The 26769-nt window shown below is 38.1% G+C and overlaps 3 protein-coding genes across 7 annotated transcripts; 2 read left to right on the plus strand and 1 right to left on the minus strand.

The window, feature by feature from the left end:
* The first annotated feature begins 300 nt into the window (after positions 1–300).
* LOC141656380 (PRA1 family protein H) lies at positions 301–5243 on the plus strand. Of its 2 annotated transcripts, none has more exons than XM_074463245.1 (4): positions 301–936; positions 2178–2314; positions 4480–4551; positions 4736–5243. In XM_074463245.1, the coding sequence occupies exons 1-4, from the start codon at positions 422–424 to the stop codon at positions 4804–4806; spliced, it is 795 nt and encodes a 264-aa protein (XP_074319346.1). In that variant the 5' UTR covers positions 301–421; the 3' UTR covers positions 4807–5243. The 2 variants fall into 2 exon arrangements, 1 of the variants encoding a protein (XP_074319346.1); XR_012548467.1 differs by having other exon boundaries at positions 324–936; positions 2178–4203; positions 4254–4551.
* A 1549-nt stretch (positions 5244–6792) lies between these two features.
* Positions 6793–19699, plus strand: LOC141656381 (uncharacterized). Of its 4 annotated transcripts, none has more exons than XM_074463246.1 (22): positions 6894–7078; positions 7607–7634; positions 7718–8061; positions 8788–8844; positions 9744–9771; positions 9858–9980; positions 11442–11553; positions 11690–11727; positions 12014–12067; positions 13719–13787; positions 13934–14050; positions 14205–14273; positions 15248–15327; positions 15493–15621; positions 15693–15933; positions 16093–16185; positions 16289–16453; positions 16647–16774; positions 16912–17047; positions 17557–17678; positions 17763–17924; positions 19293–19699. In XM_074463246.1, the coding sequence occupies exons 3-22, from the start codon at positions 7967–7969 to the stop codon at positions 19330–19332; spliced, it is 2058 nt and encodes a 685-aa protein (XP_074319347.1). In that variant the 5' UTR covers positions 6894–7078; positions 7607–7634; positions 7718–7966; the 3' UTR covers positions 19333–19699. The 4 variants fall into 4 exon arrangements, with proteins under 4 accessions (XP_074319348.1, XP_074319350.1, XP_074319347.1 ...); XM_074463248.1 differs by having other exon boundaries at positions 15714–15933; XM_074463247.1 differs by having other exon boundaries at positions 6793–7078; positions 7607–8061.
* A 1091-nt stretch (positions 19700–20790) lies between these two features.
* Positions 20791–22112, minus strand: LOC141655790 (uncharacterized). The gene has a single exon (XM_074462841.1). The coding sequence runs from the start codon at positions 21952–21954 to the stop codon at positions 21073–21075; it is 882 nt and encodes a 293-aa protein (XP_074318942.1). The 5' UTR covers positions 21955–22112; the 3' UTR covers positions 20791–21072.
* Positions 22113–26769: the final 4657 nt, after the last annotated feature.

Here is a 26769-nt window from a genome sequence, read left to right on the forward strand (position 1 = left end):
AGTCCTCAGTTACTCACAACCATACAAGAAATTCATACAATCATACCCATCAAGTCAACAACTCAAGTTCACCTAATACCGCATAGTTTTTTTCGCAATCTCGACCCACAATAAATATAAAACGTAAATAAATAACTGAGACGAAAATAGGAAATATCTTCCCCAACAACAAACATCGGCAACCCAAAATTCATACCCATCAAGTCAACAACCCAAGTCACCTGATACGTTGCATTAAAACCTAAACAAATGACTGAGACGGAAATAGTATATATCTTCCCCAACAACAAACATCAACCACCCAACAACAAGATTCCACACACACAATCCCCAATTTCCCACCAATCCACCTACCAACAAACTAGATACATACACCCTAACACCAAGAACACACACACACACACAATACACAAGAAAAAACATGTCGTTCAAACCAAACCCCTTATCCCTAAGCCTGTCCGACCCTAACTTCGAATCCTGGCTCCGCGACTCAGGCTATCTCGAACTCCTCGACCACCGAACCACCCAACTCCACAACCTCCATGCCTCCACCTCTTCAACCCACTCCACCACCACTCCAACAACCACAACCACCGCACCAACCACCACCAACACCACCCGAACCACCACCAAAACCACCATAACCGCCATTTCCTACACCTTAACAATGTCCTTAATCTCATCCTTAGCTACAATTCTCTCTCTTTTTACTCTTAACCCTTTTGCTAAGCTTAATTCCTCTGATTTTACCTCAAATAATGAGAATTTTAGTGTTATGAATTCAATTAATTGGACTAATTCTGGGTTTTTAGGATGTTTTGATAGTTATTCTTTTCCTTCTTCTCCTACTCAAGCTCGAATGCGTGTTCATGAGAATGTTAAGCGATTTGCTAGACAATATGCTGTTTTGTCTCTTGTGATTTTTTGTTGTTCTTTGTAAGTTTTCTGCAACTTTGGACTCTTACCCTTTATTTAGTTTTGCATTTTGTCAATTGGGTTACTCTTATATTTGCTGAATTTTGTCGTAATTTCGATAGTCTGTTGATTGAATTTTGCTGAGTTGCTCTTTGTATGTGTTTTTCAACTTTTGATGATTGCCCATTTCTTAATTTTACACTATGTCAATTGGGTTACTCTTATTTTTTCTTATTGAGTTGCTCTTTGTATGTTTTCTTCAACTTTTGGCACTCACCCATTTTCTAGTTTTACATTTTGTCAATTGGGTTACTCTTATTTTGCTGAATTTTGTTTTAATTTCGATATTGTGTTAATTGTATCATATTGCTAGTAGAGGCGGAGCTAGAAATGAAATTTTTGGTAGCTAACTTCCTTCTCGTAGTTTAATATCTTTGCTAAGTCCTCATGTTTAGATATTTTCGGGTAGTAGAAGTCGATAATCTTAACTTTTATTTTCGGGTAGTGCTACCCCTTGCTACTATGTAGCCCCCCTGGTTGCTAGTATGGCATTCTTTGCTCTTTGTATGTGTTTTTCAACTTTTGATGATTGCCCTTTTCCTAGTTTCACATTTTGTCAAGTGGGTTAATCTTATTTTTGCTGAATTTTGGTTTAGTTTCAACATAGTGTTAATTGAATTATGTTGTTACTTGTTAGCTACCTTGACACTCTTTGCTTATTAAGTTGCTCTTTGTATATGTTTCTCGATTTTTGATGATTGCCCATTTCATAGTTTTACATTTTGTCAATTGTGTTACTCTCTATTTTTGCTGGTTTTTGGTGTAATTTTGGTAGTGTGTTGATTGTATTGTGTTGCTAGCTTGAGATTCTTTGCTTATGAAGTTGCTCTTTGTATGTGTTTTTCAACTTTTATTGATTACCCTTTTCTAAGTTTTTACATTTTCTCAACCGAGTTACTCTCTCTTGTCCAATCAATAAAAGTCCAATGTTTGTGACACACGCCCCTTCAGCCTTAGTACGTAGTGCTTGGCTTGTGGCACTCTCGTTGGTCTGTCATTAAGTTCATGTAGTTAGTTGCTATATTTGAGGTTACTTGTCACAATTTCGTTAGTTAGGTTTTGTTATTTAATATATATACACCTAATGGTGAGTAATAGGATAGTCTAACAGATGGTTGTTGATCATTTTTGATTGTTGCCTCTAGTGATACTTTAATCAAAAATAACAAAATAGACTAATGATTGCTGTTCTTGGATGCTAGGTACAAGATGCCACTTGCGTTCGTTGGACTGTTATCATGCTTAGCAGTATGGGAGCTTTTTAGATTTTGTGATGCTAAATGGGCGCTTGAGCGATATCCTTCTAGTCGACAAGTTCTGATTCGCGCTGGCCAGTGTGGTAAGTTTTCTGCGACATAAATTTTGTGCATGTTACACTGGTCCATTCGTTGAACTTATTGACTAATTGCTTCATCTTCAGTCCCTGTTTTTTTAAAGTTATCTTCCTTAGCCCGTTTCTATAGTGTTATATGTTGAAGCTTAGTGTATGGTGAAATCCAGTAGATGGTTACTCTTGCAAGTTCACTAATTTGTTACACTTAACCTTAACCATTAATTTCATCAATATTTAAAAACATTTAGTGAACACTATGTGACTCTTTTTTCTGAAGTGGTACTTTTTGCCTGTATATTTGGCAAAACGGGTTCCAGAAAAACATGGGATTGACATGGTTTTGCCCAATAAGAGCATAACCGGCAGTCTGCCACTCAAAGTGGTGGTTCTATTTTTCGTTTTTCTGTTCCTTTGTACTCCGTACTTAGTATGTCGAAGTCCTTTAAAATGCCATCTGCAATGGCGTTTTTGTACATTCAAACTGCCAAGTGAAATGGCAAATTTTATGAATCCAGCTTTTTTTTTCTACGCAGTTGTCTAAAAAAAAAATCTTTTTTTTTCCACTGTTAGAACCACAATAGAACTGCCAAGTTTTTGTTCTTGGACATCAAAATCTGCCATTTGTAAGACTTTCACAGTTTAGAGCTGCCATGCATAGTGGTAGGTTTGTGATTTTCTAAGCAATGGAAACCGAATCCTACGTGGATTCTATTTTTACAAATATGTTTTGTTTTCGCTCAATTGCTAAATATGTAGGCAATGGCACCATTCTGAAAAAAAAAGACGCAAACTTTGTATGCTACCTATTAATAATTGGCTTATGTACTGCTTTTTCGTCTCATTACTCTATAGTCTATAACATTACTGTTTAGCCTTAATTTGAGCCCGTCATCTTGCCCCCAACTTTTCAAAAGTTAGATCCAAATGAGGTAGACTTAAATCAAAGTAGATGATGTTGGACTTGATTAATAGCAGCTATTTTGTCTCAAACTACTTTTCCATTCGTTATCGTGGCCCTTAGGATTCTCTTGAATCTTTTTCCTTTCCTACAATTGGAGGCCTTTCATGGGAGGGAAGCTTATGCTAAAAAGAAGCCAATTTCCGACAGGTTTACTGTAGTAAAATTAATTTTCATGGCCTGTCTATCCCAACGAGTGATGAAAGATTGAAAATAAATGCCCAATTTATAGATCTTTTCTGAAATAATTTGAGTTCTACAACAGCTCATTCGAAACCATCATTTTCGGGTATGACGTGGCAAATTGGCAATAGATTCTCCAACGTCATTAGATTTGAAAATAATGATGTCTTCATAGAGGTTCACTCTGGTAAAGGGAGCATTGGCTCTCTGAGTCTCTGGTGTAGGCAACCGTGTACCTCACAGATGTATTCTATCATGGGACGGATTATACATGTACTTGTACGCTGTATTTATTATGCATTTTCTTAATTACTCTACTCTTTGAATCTGGTAACGTCTATGTATGTCCCAAACATCATAGAGATGATTTTTGAGACGTTTAATATCATCATCCTGGTATTTATGGGAGATCGTCCTTCTCTACACCTGTGTCAACATCTTAAAAGTCATACCAACAGTATCAACATCACCATAGTGTCTATATCCCATTTACGGTTGGGTCTGGGATCAGATATATGGAGTCCTAACTTCTGCCCTTTTGTTTGGGAACACCCAAAGACTTTCTAAATGACCCATAATGATAATTATGTTGAAACTCGCTGCTGCTCCACAGTAGATGAAGCACAATTATCTTTATTAATGAGCCATTTTGCTTTATACTGTCATGTTTCAACTTTCAAAGGCAAAAAAATAGGAAGTCTTTGGTTCTATTAGAAACGGAAAGTCGCAATTTTTGTTATATTCTATGAAACTTGTAAATAGCAAAAGAAACAATGCCAATTTCAGAAGGCAAGGGGGACGTAGGAATAGACCGACCGATCAGGTGAGAGGTTGTTGAGTGTCACACATCCGTAAAAGAGAAGAGAGTTGATCAATTTATAAACCAAGGAACTATTCCCCTTATTGCCAATCAGTTTTGAGTGGAACCTTCTTGTAAGAGTATGGACTCCTCCTTGTAGGTGTGGCTCAAGACCGTGTCATGGTTTTCGTCAATTTTCCATATTAATAAAGGGATTGTTATGTTCTGCAGGAGTTGCAGCCATTCTGTTCTGGTGCAATGTTCAGGCGGCCATTTTCTGTACTGTTGTGGTCAGCTATGCAGGTACTCTTCCTGATTTTTGCGCAATTTGATCTGCAGGTGATGACTACCTTAGCCTGTAAAATCATTTAGTCGTGATAGTCCCGACTTAGGTTTGAAACCCATGAATTTCAAAATTGCCCTTGTGGCTCCCTGCCTCCCTTCACAGCCGAAAAAGTTGAGAATAACTTTATCTTGGTTTTGTCAGTTCTGATTATGCACGCATCTTTCCGGAAGCTCACTCCGGCCAAGCAGCCTGTCAAAGGAAGACGGAGATGAGGCTCCCTTGCTCGTGCTCTATTTTTTTTGGTTGTAAATAACACTGAGAAATTTGAAGGCGGGTTTTTGTCAGTGCATGGAGATGTACCCGGTACTCTTTGAAACTACTCGTTATCTTCACAAGCACCTTTAGGCTTCAACTGCAGCAGACATTCTTTTTTCAAAGTTCACATTTTGGTTTGTACAAATTATTGAATAAAATCGGTGTTATTGTACAGCTTATGCGTCTCATTTATTGTTAAACGAGGTGTACATGTAATTATAAGGCCGTTATACATTGTACAATGGTTTTGTAAGAGACCAACTTGGTTTCGAAGCTAGGCTTTTTTAGGGCTGTATGCCTGTATACAACCATATTAGATCTAGACTTTCAAGATGATGGGAAATGAAGTTATTGATCCTCTTTTCGAAGGCTTAGGTGGACCATGGATGGTTTGATTATGAGGTTTCATGATCAATTTATTTCTTGATCGATTTTTTTCTCCCAACGTTGACGCCGTGGATAATGAGGTATTTTAAAAGCGAAATACTAATAAATCATTATGTACGTATAATAATAGATATATATAGTACAAAAACTCTAAATGTATTTTTGTGTATGCTTCTTGCATCTTTTTCCCTAGTTTACCAAAGAGAACCTTATACTCTATGTCAACGTTCTTTAGAGCATGTGCAGTCATCTAGGTTGCACTAAAACGGACACGGACACTGACACGACACGGACACGTGACACGGCATCCCATGAAATTTAGGACACGGGACACGTCATTTAAATTTTATAAAATATATATTTTATAGTTATATATGTGTGATTTTATTTTTGAAAAATTATTGAATATTAAATTTAAATAAGTGAAAGTAAAACTTACGTTAATTATAACTCATTCTCATTTCCAAAACCAAAAACCAACTTATAATCAATCTATTTCGACATTTCATTACTAGTCTAAAGAATATCATTTATCTTCAATTCAGCTTATTTCCCCACCAAATTCAACCATATAACAATTCTCGCCATTTACCTTAAATTCAACTTGATTCCCTTTGGAGGTGTGTCCAAATACTATGGACACGGCTCAAAATACCATGGACACGTGTCGGACACGTGCCCAAATAAAAGATGAAAGTTAGACACGGCTTTACAAGTGTCTGACACGTTTTGACGTGTGTCTGATGAGTGTCGTGTCTGACACGGGTGTCCGACACGGGAACGCTGATTAGGAGGAGTGTCCGTGCAACCTAGCCAGTCATGGGGTGTTCCAAATCTTCTCTCTTTTTCACAACATTTTCCACTAATTATTTAATCTATCCTCCCCATTTCACAATTACTCCTTACATCAATGGGGTTCCCTAAAGTCATTCTTCTATCTTTCATGGCCCACCAAAATTTTTCGACTACAATATTTGATAATTAAAATACGTTGTTCACATTGCTTTTGCCTTTTGGGAACCTAGCCAATATACTGGGCATCCCCATTTGTTGGGAGTCTTGGGACAGTAAGAGCATTCACGGGGCTTCCCATAAGAGGAGAGATGTAGCATTTGGGGCACTAAAACTACACCGATGCACGTGCTCTTAGAGTTGTAGGAAAACATTTTAACATTATACCGAACACTTTTAAGATAACTTTTTTTCGGATTTTTTTCCACATAGTTGCATTTGTTATTATCGCGTGCCTAAGACATTCAGACTTATAGACATGACAGAAAAATTTGTTAAGCCTTTTAAGTTTTAACATAACGCAAACACAAAAGATCGCGTGCCATTAAACACCAAATAAAATAGTATGAATACTGAGTAGGGCTAAACATCTAAACAAAGTTCCGAAATTAATCTAATCAATGATCATTATACAAATACGTCTTACCGATTTACAGTTCGTGACAACTTTTAATATACTCGTAAAAACACTCATTCATTCGTTAATATACAATATTGTTGAACGATCTTATTCTATACTTTACCAGAATCAACATTAACGAAAGATTTCACCCCTATCCGACTTGAGTAAATTTCCAATTCGAAATTAAACTAAACTAATGATTAATTTACCCCAAAATAGTAAAAAAAGTCCACTTATCCATTCAAGTAAGAAATCCATCTAAAAATGTTGAAACAAATAAAGTAAAAAAATCCAAGTTGAATGTCATCATCATCCAGCTTTCATGAGACAAATGAGATCCATGTCTTCTCCATTTTCTTAACTATTAACTTCATCCTTCATCACTCTTCGAACTTCGATCGCCATTTCTCGTTCTTCGATTCAATCAGGTAACTTATACTTATCGCTATCAATTTTGTAATTTGTTCTAATTTTGTTACAGATTTGAAGAAAACGAGAAAATTATCCGTTAATTTCAGCTTTCGTCGTTGATATTATCGAAATCGTGATAATATAGATGTTATTAGTTGTTCGCGTATCGATTTCGGAGTTTGTTGAAGTGATTAATTTGATTTTAATGGTGAAAACACTGTTTTTTGTTTGTTGCGTTGCATTCGCGATTATTTTTGTATTTATGTGTTGAAAATTTCAGTTTTCGGTGTAGATTTTTATCAGAATCGTGATGAAATAGTTGTAGTTGTTCGCCTGTCGATTTCGGAGTTTGTTGAAGTGATTAATTTGATTTTAATGGTGAAAGCGCTGTTTTTTGTTCGTTGTTGCGTTGCATTCGCGATTTTTTTGTGTATATATGTATTGAGGATGGATCGTTTAGTGTTTACGTTTGTTTATACTTTGGATGTAAGCTATATGTTAATTTTAGCGTAATTTAATGTGAGTTGTTGTGTATAATTTAACAGGTTTTGCGGTTGAGTTGTTGAAGAAGAGGTACAATGTGTTTCTGTGATTTGGATTAGGTTATGTGTTGATTTTAGCGTGATTTGAATCGAGTTGTTGTGTATGATTAACAGATTTTGCGGTTGAGTTGTTGAAGAAGAGGTACAATGTGTTTGAGTTGGATTTAGGTGTGAAGGTTTATGGGTTGGATTCTAGTTATGTATTGTTTTTAGCGTAATTTAAGCGAGTTATAGTGTATGCGGTTGAGTTGTTGGAGAAGAGGTACAGTGTGAGCCGGGTTTAGGCGTGGAGGAGTGTGATGATGCATGATTAAGGAGATAATTTGTTGCTTGCCGAGTTAGGGTTAGCTGTTTTGAGGGGCAATGGCGGATGTGGAGGTGTTTATGGAAGCGGCTGGGGCGAGATTTGATAATTTGGAGCTCATTGGAAGAGGATCTTTTGGTGATGTTTATAAAGGGTAAGGAACTTACTTTGCCACGTTCTTTTGAGAAATGATGAATTATGTTCTTTGCAGCTATGCTATGATAGTTATAATTGTAGCATTATTGTACATTTACTGTGATTTTGGTTTGTCGCAACCTCTGGAAGTGATTTGGTGTAGAATTTTGAACTAGGTTAATAAACGTACGATACTGTATTGCTGAACTTTGATGACATGATGAATATGATTAAGATAGAATAATGTGGTTGCATATATGGTGATTTGTAATTTTTTGGTTTTATTTAATAGGACATATGTATACCATAAGTGATTTTGGTTGGATGGGACTATCGTTTGATCTAATTATGAATTCTCTGTGCAATTAGGTTACGGTTTTTGTAGTGCTATGGGTTCAAGAAATGTCTTGAACTATTCATATTAGATATTACTATATCAGGAACTGGAATTACATAAAGTGATGCTCAGCCTTGCCATTGTACTTTATTTGTAGTGATGATGAAGCTGTTGTTTTTAAATTTCGAGTTTTCTATTGATTTGAAAGTATGAGTTGGGTATAATGAAGTTTTAGGATTATGTTTCGTTTGTGATGGTTTGTTCTATGGTTATAGAAATGATAGGATTGAGTAGGAAATGAAACCTAGTAATGCTTACTTAGTCTCTGTGATACGGCCATCTTACAACTTCTTGTTGTAAGTTGGTATTTTCATCTGAATCCTTATCGCTTTCTCACTTGTTTTTCAGTTTTGATAAGGAGCTCAACAAAGTCGTTGCCATTAAAGTTATTGACCTGGAGGAATCGTGAGTCTCCGTACACATTAATTTTTCGATTCTGTTTTCTTTCATTGTTTCAGTGTGCATCTTTTTTTTTTTTTCAAAGGTAAGAAACAGAATAGTAGACTGTCATTTTCAGCAGATGATTAGTGTAACAAGGTAGCTTTGGTTTAGGTGTTTTGTCAAAAATTTAAATGTACCATGGGCCCATCGCTTTAAGTTAGTTTTTTGTTTCTGAAACGTGGCATGACAATATGACATTAATGAAATATCAATTCAGCTGGTTTCTTTATCACAATACCTACTAATGCTGCATTACCTATCGAGCTTGTCATATTGTGAAAGACTTGTTTGGGGCCAATAAACATATCTTCATCCGCAATCATCGCCATTTTCTCATTTCCTAGGGAAAATAGAGTGAATTCTCATGTCTAAGAACATGAAGTGATCATTTATTGTATAAAGTATACACATCGCTTATGAAAGAAAAGCAACTGCTACATCTTTTGGAGCGGATCCTCATTCTCAAAATCAAGATTACTTGATTGCTGAGTTTGTGATTGCTTTTGATTGTCTGACCTTTTGGGTGTTAACTCTCAAAATTTCGTCTGTTCTCAATACAACATTACCTCGGCTTCACAAAGTTCCCCACTTATGGTTGTAATGGGGTAAGATGTAGGCAACCTTACCCGTGTCTCAGGTTTAAGTTTACTAAGGACCCTCGACAGCTAAAAGATATAAGAAATCCAAAAAGTTGGGGAAATTGTTAGTTCATGTTGCTGATGGATTATCCTTACTGGTCCAGATTTAAACTCTGTGCACCGTATCAAGAGCCTTATAGGGCATCCCATATTACCCCCTCCCCCTTCTCAAAACGATCATCTCATGTGTTTTTTTGCTATTTCTTCTGTTTCTCCCTTTTCCAGCGAAGATGAAATTGAAGATATTCAAAAGGCATGTCTTTTCAGACGATCATTATATATTACTACCTGATCTGGCTGCGGAAATTTATTATTAAACTTAATCTTCTGCTCACTCAGGAAATATCAGTTCTGTCCCAATGCCGATCGCCATACATCACTGAGTACTATGGCTCTTATCTGCACCAAACAAAATTATGGATAATAATGGAATACATGGCTGGTGGTTCCGTTGCTGACCTAGTAAGTTGCTGATATATGCCTCTTGCCTTTTTCCTCTTTTGCTTACTTCAACTTCTGTGGCATTATTATATCTCCACATTTTTATTGTCAGGGTAAATTGTAGGCTAGTAGCTACTCATTATGAGCACACTTCAGGAAGACCTAAGCTGTGTGTATTACATAGGACACATTAATAACATGAAAAATGTTCGACTTTTGATCTAAAGCTTCATGCAAGTTTTTTCTTTTTCTCTTCTCTTTTTTTTTAACGCGCTAAATTTCGGAGGGTTCATTATATTGAATCTTTAATTACTTTGAATGGTGTAACTGTACTAATCAGAAATTACTTGATGCCTGTTAGTTTCCGAATTTACGAGTTTACGTTTAGGCAGTGTTCATTTATACTATTTTGTTGCATTTCTATTCTTGGAGTGTCCACAACATATTCAAACTAAACATAGAATATTCTTGATTTGATATAATTGGACATGGTTTGTTGATCTGACATTTCTGAGTATCCTACAAATTTTGGTGCCTTACAATCTGTCGAACACGGATTCTCTAGGTGATATATCATAGATATGTCCTATCTAATCTAGTTTATGAGGGCCTTTCCACGTCTTTTTGTTATATTGCTCACACATTTATGGGTTTGCTATGGTATAAAGTATAAACTCTAAAGTGGTCACATTTTATGTACTTCTGCTTAGGGCTGTTAATGAGACGAGACGGCTTGCGAGCAACTCGAGTTCGGCTCGGTCAAAGCTCGGCTCGGACTCGGGCTCGGGTTCGGCTCGAGAGCTTAACGAGTCAAGCCGAGCTAATGTTGGCTCGGCTCGAAAAGTTCGTGATTTTCTAATATTTGTATATAAAACTTTCGAGTGTCATGATTATATGTTTATATTACACATAAAAAACGTAGTTAGATAAGATATTGCTCATATTTTATTAAAATATTTTGTCCTGATTATATGTTTATATTAACATATAAAAAATGTCCCATTGATTTTCTAATATTTGTATATAAAACTTTCGAGTGTTGTTATTGAAAATATCGAGAGAAAAAAAAAACGAAAAGTCAACAATTATATATAGGCTTGAGTTGAGCTCGAGTTTGGCTCGAGCTCGCGTTAAAGCTCGCAAGCTTGATAACGAGCACAGTTTTTTCAAGCTTGGATAAGCTCGAGATCGGCTCGAGCTCGAGTTTTACTTTTTGAGCACAAGCCGAGCAAGGCCAAGCTCGGGCTCGGCTCGGCTCGTTAACACCCCTACTTCTGCTATATTTGTGGTGATATTTAGCATACTCTTTGGAGCCAATGGCGGAAATTCCGAGTTCAGACATTGAAGTGATTTGTTCTGTCTTGATCTTATAACTTTTGGTTATCTCCTTTTCGCTCAGCATGGTGTATTTGTTATCATATTTTGTACAGGAATGCTCTATGAATATTGTATCTGTCTTTTAATTTGACTATGTCGATGCAGCTACAACCAGGCCACCCTCTTGAAGAAACATCGATAGCCTGTATCTTGCGTGATTTGCTTCATGCCATTGATTATCTTCATGCTGAAGGCAAAATTCACAGAGATATTAAAGGTGGGGGACCTGTCAATTGCTTCAAGTTGGCGAAACTTCTAGTGAATGCTTTCTTTTCTTTTTTTGTTGTAATTTCTGGACATTGTATGAATTCGAGTTGTGTGTTCATCTGACAATACTTTTTTAATTTTTGCAGCTGCAAATATTTTGCTGACTGAGAATGGCGATGTTAAGGTATCATGCTCTCAAAAACTTGTAGGCCTTGCTTGGGTAAAAAAATGAGAGTGAAAGGGAAGGGAAGGGGAAGGGGAAGGAGGGAGGAAGGGAAGGGAAATGGAGGGAAATAGACTGTAGTAACCCGGGAACTGTATCTATGAGACCCATAAACAAAGACCCTGAACCATGTACTGCATTATGGGAGTATAGAGAGTTTACGAGCCATTTATTTGGTCCATATATCCTGAAGCATGGAGAATAGGATGTCAGTTAATATTCTTCTCATGCATTGTCTTTGGTTAAGGTTGCAGATTTTGGCGTCTCTGCACAGTTGACGAAGACTATATCTCGCCGAAAGGTATAGTATTACTGTGTTGATTTTAGAGCGTAGTTTCTGATTTATGATGTACCTGCCAATCTAGTTTTTAGCCTACTTTAGTTACTGATGTTGTGACAGTGGCTGTTGGGTCTTTCTTTAATGCTGAAATCAAGTAGGCCTTTCTGACAGCGTCTTTGAACTTATATCTAGCATGGATGATGAAGTTTTATTGTAGATTTCTTAGTTTTCAGATACATATCTAGGTAAAATAGCATGCACTATTCTCTTTAAAGACGTGCAAAGTTCGTGGGGTTCTTAAGCTGCATTGTTTCAGATAACATGGGGATGAACTAAGGCAATAGGTTTCTTGGGGTCTTGGCATAAGGCATGAGGCGAAACCGCAAACCTTGTTGTAGTGAGTTGCATATTTTGTGTCACTGACATTATGATAATTTACATGTATAACATATCACATAGCTTAATAACGTGAATGTCAGATACTACTTTGAACCGTCAGTTTATGCTATTCTTTTTGGGCCAATAATGTACGTTTACAATTTGGAAAGTTTTAAGCAAACAACAATACAAGTTTTCTGTTACCCCAGGCACACCTTAAACCTCTTCGACATCACCCAACACCCGACGACACCCTCAGCCACTATAGACCCCCACAACGACTGCTGACCCACACATACCCACTACCTCCTCCACGAGCTCCACGGCAAAATCACCTAGCTTTCCTTTTGATTGTCCTCTGCCTTCATTGACACTACGGGTAGGGGGTCACAGTGTCACACTATGGATTGGAATGCCAATTCGAGGGAGAGGGAAAGAGAGATAAAGAGAAACAGTTAACAATGCATAGATGTGTGATAGAAGGTGGAGATGTTACTACGCGAGCTGAGAGGAAAGAGAAACATTAATGGTTGATGAAGAGAAAAGTAAGGGGAAATTGTGCAGTGAAATAAACATCAAGGAGACAGAAAATTTAGGGAAAATGGACGCAAATGAGAGCGGTTATTTGGTTTGCACCTGGGTGAAAAGGGTTGCATCATTATATATGTGATGATATTGCTACTTTTTGTCTTTATTCCATATTATCTTTTTTCAGAAAACGACACAGCTTTTGTACCAAAATGATTTCAGTTGGCTTAGATAAACCGCCATTCGGAGCTGTCATCTTGAAGGGTGGAAAGCACAAGTATAAAAAGGAGTTAAAGAAAGCGAATAAAGAAAAATGAAAATATAAAAGACATAACTAGAGCATAGAAAAACTACGGAAAAGAAAATGGGGTTATGTGTACAGAAATTCTGAGCGTGTTGCTGAGTGAGATCACACTAACCGGAGGTTTGTAGTTGTGACTTGGCAGTCCTCATTGCTAGACTTTGTAGTTGGTCCTCATTGCTAGACTTGGTAATTTTTTGTGGTTTCTCTACTGTTTTCAATTATCACATGAGAGAACTTCTCATTCTACTTGTTTTGAACTGGTTTTGTGTCTGGTATATTCTGTAGAAGCATCATATGAATTAATGGTGGGCACTGGCCCTCCACATGGCCGGAAAACTTATTAATGTGTGTTCAGTTAAAGCATAACAAGCAACTGATAGATATCACCCGAAAGCTTAGCAGTGATTTAGTAGATTTAATGTGTGGATTGTTAACTCTGTTCAAATGTATTATCTGTGTCAGACATTTGTTGGAACACCATTTTGGATGGCTCCAGAGGTAATCCAGAATTCGGATGGCTACAATGAGAAGGTATTTGAATGTATTTTGTAATTTACGTGAAAACATTGGAAGTATCAACATATGTCTCATCTTTCCTTTTGAATGTTCTCATTCATTCAATCCCTTTAACAGTTATCAATAATGCTTTCTTTGTTACTTGTGTTTTCTTGATGCAGGCAGATATATGGTCTCTTGGCATAACTGCAATTGAAATGGCAAAGGGGGAACCCCCACTTGCAGATCTTCACCCCATGAGAGTGCTTTTTATCATACCTCGGGAGAATCCGCCGCAGGTTGCCCATGATTCTTCCTTCTATAAATATTCGCTGACTTAGCATTTATATTTATTTTGGTGCATGAGGTTGCTCGATTTTTCTTTCTCCACACAACCTTCAAGCGATTGAAATGTTTGGAGTAGAAAGATGATATTTTGTTTATGGCATACAGTTGGATGAGCATTTCTCTCGCCCCATGAAAGAACTCGTTTCGTTATGTCTCCGGAAAGTCCCTGCTGAGGCAAGTTTTCTTCTTTTGAGTTTACACTGTGACATGTTTTATGCGTAACTGCATATATGAATATATCCCTGACAACCCATCCCTCATACCTTGTTTGATATGGTTTCTTCTGAAGGCTTGGACAAGGTGGAACTCTTGCGATATAGAGTACATCACAATAATTTGTGTATTTTTATCGTAGCTGGTCATAGTAATAGTTTAATGATTACGAAGTATATTTCGAGATAATATGGTTTAATATAGGAGCAAAATGTAACTCCTTTTCTTGAATTGTAACCTAAATATATTCGGGTCTACTATTAGTAGACTCTTTGTTGGTGGAGATAACCTGTATTGTTAACATGAAGTTTTAAGTTCATAGTCCAAATATTTGGTTGAAGTTGCAAAATTTTTTGCTTAAGTAGAAGTATGAAGATGCTCTATGCTAAGTCTATTTACTTTTCTTATGTTCAAACTTCAAAAAATATCCAACATTTGTAGGACAGACTACTGAAATACTTTGTTCTGAGGAACTTCTCTTTTATAATCCATGATACTTAAAGAGGATAGGGGTGTTTGACTTGGGTATGTATCCAAGTGTCGAACTCGTCATGACTGAAAATGTTTGGGACATAGGGACTCTGCCCTAAACTGAGGACACATGCTCAGGGAGACGTCTTAGGAGCATAAATTTGATTAAATTGATGACACAGTGACAATATTTAAAGTGAAATGCAAAGATGTACGAAACATAGGCTCAAAACTGTCCAAAATCATACTTTATGCTTCATATGCCACTAGGAGAAGTGCGAATATAACAATTGACGGGTAAGGATTTCATTTCCATACCCTAGAGTATTGTGTTGGACATGTGTATGGCAACCAAATTGAATAGCCAAAGTAACTATTTTTGTCCTGGATTTTAGTTGAATAGCTTTTGATTGAGCCATGAATCGTTGCTAATTGTTTAGATATATTTTTGTCTTTGATTCCAGAGGCCTAGTGCAAAGGAACTATTGAAGCTCAGGTTCATCAGGAATGCTAGGAAAAGCCCTAGACTTCTTGAAAGAATAAGGTATTTCTCACATAATTATACTATTTCTTTTAGTCTTTGCCTGCTTTGTTTCCTTGGATTCCTGAAAAACCTTAGTAGATCGCTTCAGTTAAGCCTTGTGGACTTGTATCTTTCGTTACACTGTTTGCTTAATAAGTACTGTGTTTTTATTTACTATGTTATTAGAGAGCGTCCCAAGTATCAAGTCAAGGAAGATATTGACAATGTCAGGAATGGTCTTAAAGCTTATGGTGAGGGGTCTGACACTGTCAAGGTGACTAGAGAACAGAAAAGTGACGGAACTGTCCGATCTAGGTGAGCTAAAATTTCAAATTAACAGTTCATTTTGTTTCTGCGTATGAGTATACTGACAAGCATCACCCCAGTAATCAGGGAAAAACATTTAGGAATGCAGGATGGGACTTCAGCATCGGTGGGTCACAGAGTACTGGCACAGTCCGGAGTGTTGTGAGACCACCTCCAGTTCAGGCTAAGAGAGAAGAAAGTTCACACAATGAGGCGACTCCAAGAAAAACATTAGATGGTGATAGTCAATGGCTATCTGGATCTGGTAATGGGCTTTATGAATCTTCAGAAGTTTCCCTTGGCAGATATTCCAGAGATGAGGTATAGCGTCTAGCAGAATCAAAACCAATTATGTCATTTATAATTCTGTGTGTGAAATCTTTGAGAAATAAGAAACTATCTTTATGTGTTGTCATCGTGTTTTTTTGCTTCATTACACAATGTTTAATTCCTATGTCATTCGTGCTGTAATTTTCTTAGGATGAGGGTTCTCAAAGTGGATCAGGAACAGTTGTTGTACGATCTCCTAGAGGACGGCAGTCATCATCTTTACGCAGTAATCAAAGCACTCGGGTATGTGTATGACTATTGTTTCACTTGTTGATTAATGCCAAATTTAGCACCTGCCAGTCCCGCCACACTAAATTTATGTTCTTTTTTTCCTGTCATTTGGCAGTCTAGCAGCACATATGCTTCTTTCGAGGACACCTCATCCAGTGGCACTCTTGTTGTTCGTGGTCAACATGATGAACCTGTGTCTCCTCGAACTCCCAAGTCTAGACTTGGGCATGAAGAAAGAAGTTCTTCCTCTTATGAAGACAGTGCTTCTAACCTTGCAGAGGTTGACTTTTGATATTTTTATGCAGTTATATGTCCATCTATTTCTCACACCAAAGTATTTTTGGCTGCATGGAGACTGATACTTGTGTAGCAGTGACTTGGTTTTGGTCTTGTAGTTTCCGCTGCAGAGTGTCTAAATGACTCTTTTTGTGGTTATTAAACTGGTTAATTTTTTTGTTTGTTACTTGTTACAGGCAAAAGCTGCTATGCAAAAAGGGATGAGGAAAGGTCTTGGACGTGAAAGACCAGTAATGAACAGAGTCAGTAAAGACATGCAGGATGATAAATCCGATCAAATGCGAAATAGTTCCGTGTCTCCTAGGTATATCACCCAAGTTCTATTTATTAGTCAGAGACTACTAACCATGTTCTTGAAGGAGAAGTCATTTTATGTTGTTAATTTGTACAATGTTTACAAATGGACAAGACTTTATTGTTTCCTCTTTGCTTCTATTGTAGACGAAGTCGTGAAGACTTGGATGTCCAGAGAGCTTTCTCAAGCTCGCCTAAAAATGACGATGAGGAAAATGCCAGAATGTCTATTTTGTCATCATCTACTGCATTATCGGCAGTGCTTATCCCTTCACTGAAAGAGGTTGGCTCAAATCATAAGATTGCATAACAACTGACCACTGTTGTGTGCAAGAAAATAAGATTGCATTATGTTATTTGGGGAAATTAAACGGCAACATTATCCTATGGTAAGATGAGGGAGGAGGGGGGGGGGGGTTATGGATTATATACGCAACCTTACCCACGAAAACACAAAGAGGTTGTTTCTTGACGGCCCATAATGAAAATTACGTCGAGAATTTCATTGTTTGGCTGCCACTTCAAAACATAAGAGAAAACATTTGTTCGAGCCATTTTGTTTTATTCCGCCATATTTCAATACCAAAAAACGCGTACGAGTATAAACTTGACATGACAAAAAGAAATGTTACATATTCTGGCTGCTTGAGGTCAGTTCACAATGAGATGTCAGGTTGCAAAAGGTCAACGCATGGGAGTGCATAAACTCTTTTTTTTTTTTAATAACAACACATATTTAGAATTACATTGTTTGTGAGAAGCTTCATGAAAATATTGCAAACCATGAAATAGGTGATTGCTGAGGATTCAGAAGGGACTGTTCGTGCTGTGAGAAATGCCCTTATTGATATGGAGCGGAGAAAACCTGGCTCTTCTGACGTCCTTATCAGTAGGCTGCTTCATCGGCTTGGAAGGTATATATCATATGTTAATCACGTGAAATTATTACTGCTATTTGTCTCTAAAGTTTAAATTGAAAATTTTGAATATTTGGCCAGTTCCAGGGATCCCTCGTTGAAAGATATGCAAGAGTTAGCGGTCCACATTTTCTCAACAAGTAATAAAAAGCCTGTTGAGGAGGATAGTAAGAAAAAGCCGCAGACCAAAGAGTTTCTTTCGAATCCAAACATGAGTCCCCTTGCAAGGTTTCTGCTTTCAAGGTTGGTGCCATAATTCTTTTCCCCTTGATGTGAAGAAAATATATTATGAATCATGTGGAAATAGCCTTCTTGTTTTCACTTATATCAATACAAGGTTGGTGCCGTAAAGTTTCTTACTTCTGGTCTAGTGGCGTAGTCAGGAACCTTTGAGGTCATGATGTGGGTCATTAGTCGGATTAAATTTATATTCTGGCCTTTTGTATAGAAGATTAGGTAATATTTCGACATGTTTTTATAAACGTAGTTTATTTTCGCAGTACAATTTTTACTCATCTTAGTACGTTTTACGCAATACATTCCATTTGATACCCTTCGCTCCCTTTGACTTCGAAAAAACACGAAATTAATTTCTCTCAATTCCTTACCATCCAACTTCTTAAATAAATCAATTTATTCAATAATGAATGAAAAATTGAATATAGAAGACGTAATTTAAGTATTTAATTGTAAATCATTGAACAAATTGGGTTTTCACCCATAATTTCAATGATTTATTGTTTGTCGGAGTATTATACGGTCTTGAATAATTAGGGGTTGATGTTTGTTGGATATTGGTTGTTGAGTGGCGGGCCTGGCGGCAGACTGGCGGCGTGACTCGTGAGTGGAGGATGACGGAGGAAGGAGCGTGAACGTGAAGGGAGCGGGTGGCTGAAGGTGGTCTGGACGCCCGAGGGGAAGGCTAAAGTCGCCGGTGATGCGAGGGGAAGAATGAGGTCGTCAGTTCTGGGTGTCTAGATGGCCGGGGGTGGATAAATGCTGGTGGTAGCGGCTGTTGATAGGGTGATTGGTGGTGGGTTGGTTGAGGAGATAATGTGAGATGCTAGTTTTTTTTTTCTTTTTTTCTGATGTCAGTACAAGTGAGGGGTGAAATGGGAGGGGCATTTTGGGAAAAACGTACTACATCGAGTAAAATGTGTACTACGAAAATCAATACCCTTTATAAATTTTTTACATTATTACACCGAAACTCCGGAGTCTTCACTCGCTGCACTTAAATGCCTCTGTGACTAATCCAACCCTCCCCCTACTGTGGGAGCCCTTGAGGTTTTTATGTGTTGTTTTTTTGAACTATCACATTCTCTGATATAATGGGTTAACCAGAATAACTGAAACTCGCGTACACGAGAACACAACCCTTGCTAAGCCTCTCCTCCAGTATAGCACATTTGTATTCTGGCATTCAAAAAATGGTTCATTGCGGAGACTTCAGTTGCTTTTGCAAATCTAAATACGAACCATTCGAGATTTTAGATTTTCTTTTTCACTTCATAACATTATTTGTAATGCTTTGCACAACTTAAACTTCTTTGGTTGCTTGACTATCTCTCCATGTTCATGAACTGAGCAAATTGTTATGTCCATTTGCAGATGGCATGGACATGCTTCTCGTGATCTAAAACCGACATAGGAAATTTTTGCCTTTTTTTTTTTTTTTGCACATAGCCATTTTGTTGGTGCAATATATTATATACTCGTATTGACTTATTGAGTGTACTATGTACATAACATTACGAGTTTGGCACATTAGCTTATTACAACTCGTGTCGAGAAATATTTTTCCAATTACAAATGAGAGCAGTCAGTCACAACGTTGATCACTACGGACAGCATTGTATTGTAGCATAATTATTGTAGCATTGTTCTTCGATTTGGTTATGTACGTATATGTTTATGTAGGATTTTATGAATTATGCCGTCAACAGAAAAATGCAGCAGCTATGTAATTGTAATTGACACTTATCCTATTTGTTATTGTACCGGTTTTATTCCTCGCACTCTTGATAAGATTGTGTTTAACACTCAAGTGCATGTAATCTGCATTCATATTCAAGTTATTTTCATACGTTTGTTAAAAATAACCTGATAAATTTTTAACAAACGTATGAAATGACTTGAAGGATGAAGTAACTCATATTACGCGTTAATTTTCGCAGCCACGCCATATTTTAATTATAATGAACATCCAAAAGTCCATTGACATTTCACAATTCACGACTTAATTTTGTATAATATATGATGTCCCCAGAAATTCAGCGCCTTGCATACTTTAAACCTTGTGACAATTATGTAAATGAACTGGTATCTGCTTTATCTTTAGTAAAGTGCAATGCTTACCTGAGATAATATAAACTACTCCCTAAAACACTACTAATTGACTTGTTTTGCACCTTTCTTCCATTCCTTCCTTTATTCCGAAAGTGGGACTATAAGGGAGAGAGATGTCGGTATTTTTTTTTTTTGCACGGTGATATACTCAAATCTCTCAAAATCGAGGCTTATAGACAATGGTGGAGTCAAGAAGGAGATGAAGTTGATAAATTTTGAATTTTTTTCGAGTTTACACTACTATGTTACTCCGTGAATTCTTCTTTTGACCGCCGGAAATTGTTTTGCACTCTGACTTAAAATTACTGTTTCGGAGACTGTCAAAAGACATAATGAACCACACATATCAACCCATCTACTATAGATGGGTAGCTTTCAAAAAAAAGACATAATGAACCACCCATCTACCAATTATCCAAGTACATAATAATTTATTTAAAAATATTTTTCTTTTTGTGTTTGCTTTGTTGTTCTTCCATTTTGTTGTACAACCAATCATTTGATCTTCCAACTTCTACACATAGATCCCATTCTTCCTAGGATAAAATGTAGTATGTAGGACATATTTATCGATTAAAATGTTTTTAGATCAACAAGTATAAGATAAATCTCAGCAATAATTGTGTGAGACAATCTTACATTATGAGACGGTTCATTTATCTAAAAATTCACTTGTTTAATTGTAAATAAATGAGTCTTATTTTACACAAATGAATCGTCTCACATGTAAAACCGACTTATTAAAAGTAAGTTACGGAAATTCACATTGGTAAATTTGATAGTCATACTATAATTGTTTGTGAAACAATGATAATTGGAGTGCTTTCACTACTAAAACATGATCCAAAATTAATCATGAACACTTCCCAAAGACAAATCACTTTCTCCTTAACCCAATACTTCAAGCAAACTCTTTGTTTTCCTTTTTACATTATTTTTTCCACCTCTTAATTAATTACCCATTCCAATCCTCTACACCAAACCAACACCCAAAAATAAGCAATCAAACAAACAAAACAACAATATAATCATCTCAATTCAACTACCTTACAACACTCCCTTCATTCAAATCAAACTCATTATCCTTACCCTCCATTGCATGACATGCTTTACATGTTGCCACAAATGACCTCAATACCTTATACAAAAATCCCCCGCTATTATTATTATTATTGTTCCCGTTACTGTTATTATTACTATTACTATTACTATTACTATTACTATTACTGATGTTACTACTACTCTTTCTAGGACTTGTGTTGGACCCCACACTCCGTCTAGACAAGCTGGGGCCCAACACAGGAGCTGGGGTAATAAATTGCCACCTCTTCGACGACCCACTTGAAGTCGACGATGTCGTTCCATTATTATAATACTTCCCCAACCTACTAGAGGAACCCGAAACGTTACGTTGGTCCCTAACACTAGCAGTCCTACAATACCCTTTCATGTGCACCATCCTACTCTTTTGATGAAACGTTTTTCTCTCCGAAACCTCGGTCCTCGCATTACTGCACGTGCTACACGTGCTACTTCCCCTACTATTACTACTATTACTCCTTGATGACATTATACTCATATTACTCCCAATACTTGTCCCTCTAGACAAGTTCACCACCGCACCGCCACCCCCGCTTACAGCAGGGGTGGCAGTGCCTGAAAACGACGCTCTTGAGCTCGAGGGCACGGTTGGAAAATCATGGGGGAGAAGGCGGCCATTGAGAAAGAATTGATCAGCTGGCGAAGCAGAATTCTTCGCCACATCATCGGGTGTTACTGGAGAGCTCGGTGTCACACATGACCCAAATTCAAATTCTGAGTTATTATCTCCTTCATTATCTGTCGGCGTCCCTGGAAATGAAAACATTTCTGGGGACGGCGATTTTGTATCAATTAGGTGGAACTCACGACGAAGAGTCTCCATCTGTTATTTCTCGAATAAATATTCGAATAAATATACTTGTATAAAACCGCTCCAGTTACTACCTTGTGATACAATATAAGTTGTCTCAATTGAATTTTCTTGTGTTATGTAATTGTGTTAACTAATTTTTTGTATCTGTGTTATATAGTAGTGTGACACATGAGACACTTGGTGTGTGATATAAGTTGGTGTAACTTTATGAGCCAAAGGAATAATATTATAAGTTGAACCGGGGAACAAGGGAAAGTAAGATGGGTCCAATGTTGGGCCGGGAATAATTAATGGTGGTCCATATAATATGAAATGATAGTAGTCTTAAGTCTTGTTAACTTGCCAACTCAAATTATATTGAGTGATCCTATATTTTTTTTTTGTGTAAATCAGGATCTCTATCGTCAATAATTGTGTATAATTCCCACGTTATGGGTGCTCTTACAAATTATATTGAGTGATCTTATATTAAAGTGTAATAATAATACAAATTATAGCTTTTTTCCACCTTGTTGGCATGTTGTTATTCATTTACTTTGATAATGTTAATCCTTATAGGTTATAGCATGCTTTGTTCAAAAGGAAAAAATGTGATTGCATGCCATGTAGATTAATTTTTCAATTTACTCATGAGTTTTTAAATCAGCTAGTAAAGGAGTGTTCCAACTTAACCAGAGGTCTCGAATTCAAAGCCTGCAAAAATTATATGTACGGTTCAATTTTAGGATGATAAACCAATTAATCTCATGTATAACAGGTTGTTGCAAACTCGATACTAACTGAAGTCACGTAAATCTATAACCTGACGTAGAAAAATTGTTGTTTATATGCTTTTCTAGGAACATTTAGGTTGAATGTTTAGTTTTTTTTAATAAATTTGTAAGAAAATGTCTTATACAATCCTAAAATTAAATCATGTTATTGTTAATTAATAAATGTAGGTGATATCAATACATGATATCCATGATCTATACATGATTTTATTGCAAATAAGTTGGACAAATCCCGTGTTGGGTGTCACATAACAATTTGATTTCTTATATCTAGGTCAATGGATAAATATTTACATGTAAACTTATTATACAAATTCTTTTTAAAACGAGTATATATCTGTCTTAAACATAAAACGTGTCAAATAAATAGTTAGATGAGATGAAAAAAAAAACATAATGTCTTAAAAATGGCATAAAAACTTGTCTCATCTAAGTTGGTATTTGACCCTTTTGAATTTTGAAACGAATATTACCGTCTTAAGTGAGATCAACTCAACTTATATTATTATAATGTTTGAATTTTAAAGAAAAATGTCATAGGATTTAGGGTAGGAAAATGATTGAGATGTGACTTTGAGTTACTTAATCTGCAGGCACTGTAATATACAGGTGGTTTATGCCATGTTAAGCGATCTTAGCCATCCTTTTTTGAGACATCTTTGATTAACCATGTGCCAAGTTACATTATTATAATTTGTACCTAAAGCAAATTGAAGTAAAATTGTTCGTATAAATACTGTCCATGGTTGTTCCTTTTTACTTTTTTAGGGCCACTTTATTATTTGGGATATTCTCTTATATTTCCCTTAATTTTTTCAATTTCTAAGATATACTCTTCTTCTCTTGCAAAAAACTTTAAACGTTGCAATGGCAACGAATTGAGAGGTCCCAGGTTCGACTCCCTACACGGGAGTGCTGCGGTTACCTGTCATCCTAAAGGATGTCTTACATGGCACACGTGGTTTGCAGGGTATTGCATGTGCCCGGGGGGATTCAACCCCTCGTCACCAAAAAAAAAAAAAAAACTTTAAACGTTAATAACTTTTGCCTACAAGTTCAGAATACAATAAAAAAAAATTCAAATTGATCGTCTTTAAGAGATCTTCATTTTGAAAAAGAATTCACCGATGTCTCAACTCATGGTTGGGAATTATGGTCGGTCAAAGTTTATTCGTTAAAAAATTTTTGACCAACCATAACTATCGGCTACGAGTTCAAAAAACGGTGAATTTTTTTTTCAAATTCAAGGCCTTAACTAGATAATTGGTTTGAAGAAAAAATTACCGTTCTGAAATTGTAACTGTTCCGGGTGTAATTCCAGAGTAAGTATTGTTACCACCCGTGGCTTGTAGAATGATGTCTCGAGTTGGATTCCTCACGTCTCTATCGTTCCTCTCGGCCTCTTCTGCACCAATGAACGAACTGAGGGCTTGGCTTTGTGCCAAGCGTACTCACTCCGACGCTCAAGTCAGTGAACTTAATGTGATAAGTTGTTAGTACTTGGCTTCCGGGTGTAATTCCAGAGCAAGTATTGTTACCACCCGTGGCTTGTAGAATGATGTCTCGAGTTGGATTCCTCACGTCTCTATCGTTTCTCTCGGCCTCTCCTGCAATAATGAACGAACTGAGGGCTTGGCTTTGTGCCAAGCGTACTCACTCCGACGCTCAAGTCAGTGAACTTAATGGGATAAGTTGTTAGTACTTGGCTAAGGATATATTGTAGAGAGATAAGGAACATATTACCAGATGAATAGTGATTCTTAGGTTAATTTGTGGATCCTTTCCTCAATGAGGGTTGAGGAGTATTTATAAACTTTCACCTTTTGTCACGTAGTGGCCAAGTGGCCAAGTGGCTAGCAGGTGGAAAGACCGTTCTACCCTCGGCCGATGGACCCATGTCAGGCAGGCCGAGGGGTCTTGGATGTGAGTACGCGGATACGTGCCCCTACCGGCTAGTTGCCTGGCCGAGACCCAGTGACAGCCGACAGTGGCGTCGGCTAAGTCGTCCCAAGGTGTTGACTTGCTTTGGATATCTTTGACCTTGCTTAATATGTTGACTCGGTCGGTGGGTGCGAGAATATGCCCCATCAATTTGCCCCCCGTAGTCTATGCCGTGGTATGGGCTCCGATGTGTGTTGAGCGTATATTCTGCGATCATTTTTAATAAAGCTTGTTTATTTTGCCTCCGGCTTGGCCGGGGTCTTTATCTCATTTTCATCTGAGTTGTCTTCTTACGTTATTAATTGAGTGCTTCTTTTCTGTTTCTACCATCGGCCTAGTCGGGGCAGTTAGAATGCGTATCTCAACTGTACTTAACGTTTTTAAACATGTTGGCTTGTCGGTGGCGTCCTCGTTCAGGCTCGGTCTTAATTAGCCGAGGCGTCGGATTTGCGCTTCCCAACGGTCGTTGTGAACATGTTAACGTATCGGTCGTTGTGTCCCCGCTGCTTCACGGCCTTGGCCGAGGGAATCGGGGTTACGGCGCGACAGCGTTCGTATTTATAGACGATATTGATCGTGTCCTCGTTGACGCTCGGTCTTAGTTAGCCGAGGTGTCAGATTTGCGTCTCAACCGTACTTATACGTTCTTAAGCTCGGTCTTAATTTGCCGAAAGCAAGTCGCGTTTCCCTCGTCTCGTTACCGGCTTTGGCCGGGGCAACTGAGTTTACGTTCTGACTGCTGTTGTAAATATCTAGGCATATCGGCTCGTTCCCCCGTCGCCCTCGGTCTTAATTAGACGAGGTGATCGAGGTTTTGGCGCTGTCTGCCGTCGTAAATATGTTAGCATGTCGGCTCGTTCCCTCGTCACTCCCGGCTTTGGCCGAGGTGATCGAGGTTTTGGCGCTGTCTGCTGTTGTAAATATCTAGGCATATCGGCTCGTTCCCCCGTCGCCCTCGGTCTTAATTAGCCGAGGTGATCGAGGTTTTGGCGCTGTCTGCCGTCGTAAATATGTTAGCATGTCGGCTCGTTCCCCCGTCACTCCGGCTTTGGCCGAGGTGATCGTGGTTTTGGCGCATTTGTCTATTTGTTGTAAATATCTAGGCATATCGGCTCGTTCCCGTCGCCCTCGGTCTTAATTAGCCGAGGTGATCGAGGTTTTGGTTGCTTGCCGTCGTAAATATGTTAGCATGTCGGCTCGTTCCCCGTCACTCCGGCTTTGGCCGAGGTGATCGAGGTTTTGCGCTGTCTCTTTGTTGTAAATATCTAGGCATATCGGCTCGTTCCCCGTCGCCCTCGGTCTTAATTAGCCGAGGTGATCGAGGTTTTGCGCTGTCTGTCCGTCGTAAATATGTTAGCATGTCGGCTCGTTCCCTCGTCACTCCCGGCTTTGGCCGATGTGATCGAGGTTTTGGCGCTGTCTCTTTGTTGTAAATATCTAGGCATATCGGCTCGTTCCCGTCGCCCTCGGTCTTAATTAGCCGAGGTGATCGAGGTTTTTATTGTCTGCCGTCGTAAATATGTTAGCATGTCGGCTCGTTCCTCGTCACTCCGGCTTTGGCCGAGGTGATCGAGGTTTTGGCGCTGTTGTCTGTTGTTGTAAATATCTAGGCATATCGGCTCGTTCCCCCGTCGCCCTCGGTCTTAATTAGCCGAGGTGATCGAGGTTTTAGCGCTGTCTGTCGCGTCGTAAATATGTTAGCATGTCGGCTCGTTCCCCGTCACTCCGGCTTTGGCCGAGGTGATCGAGGTTTTGCGCTGTCTTTGTTGTAAATATCTAGGCATATCGGCTCGTTCCCCGTCGCCCTCGGTCTTAATTAGCCGAGGTGATCGAGGTTTTGACGCTGTCTGCCGTCGTAAATATGTTAGCATGTCGGCTCGTTCCCCGTCACTCCGGCTTTGGCCGAGGTGATCGAGGTTTTAGTATTTGTCTCTTTGTTGTAAATATGTTAGCATGTCGGCTCGTTCCCCGTCACTCCGGCTTTGGCCGAGGTGATCGAGGTTTTGGCGCTGTCTCTTTGTTGTAAATATCTAGGCATATCGGCTCGTTCCCCGTCGCCCTCGGTCTTAATTAGCCGAGGTGATCGAGGTTTTTTTGGCGCTGTCTCTTT

Source organism: Silene latifolia, chromosome 5, assembly GCF_048544455.1.
Source record: "Silene latifolia isolate original U9 population chromosome 5, ASM4854445v1, whole genome shotgun sequence".
In the NCBI taxonomy this organism is placed as follows: Eukaryota; Viridiplantae; Streptophyta; class Magnoliopsida; order Caryophyllales; family Caryophyllaceae; genus Silene; species Silene latifolia.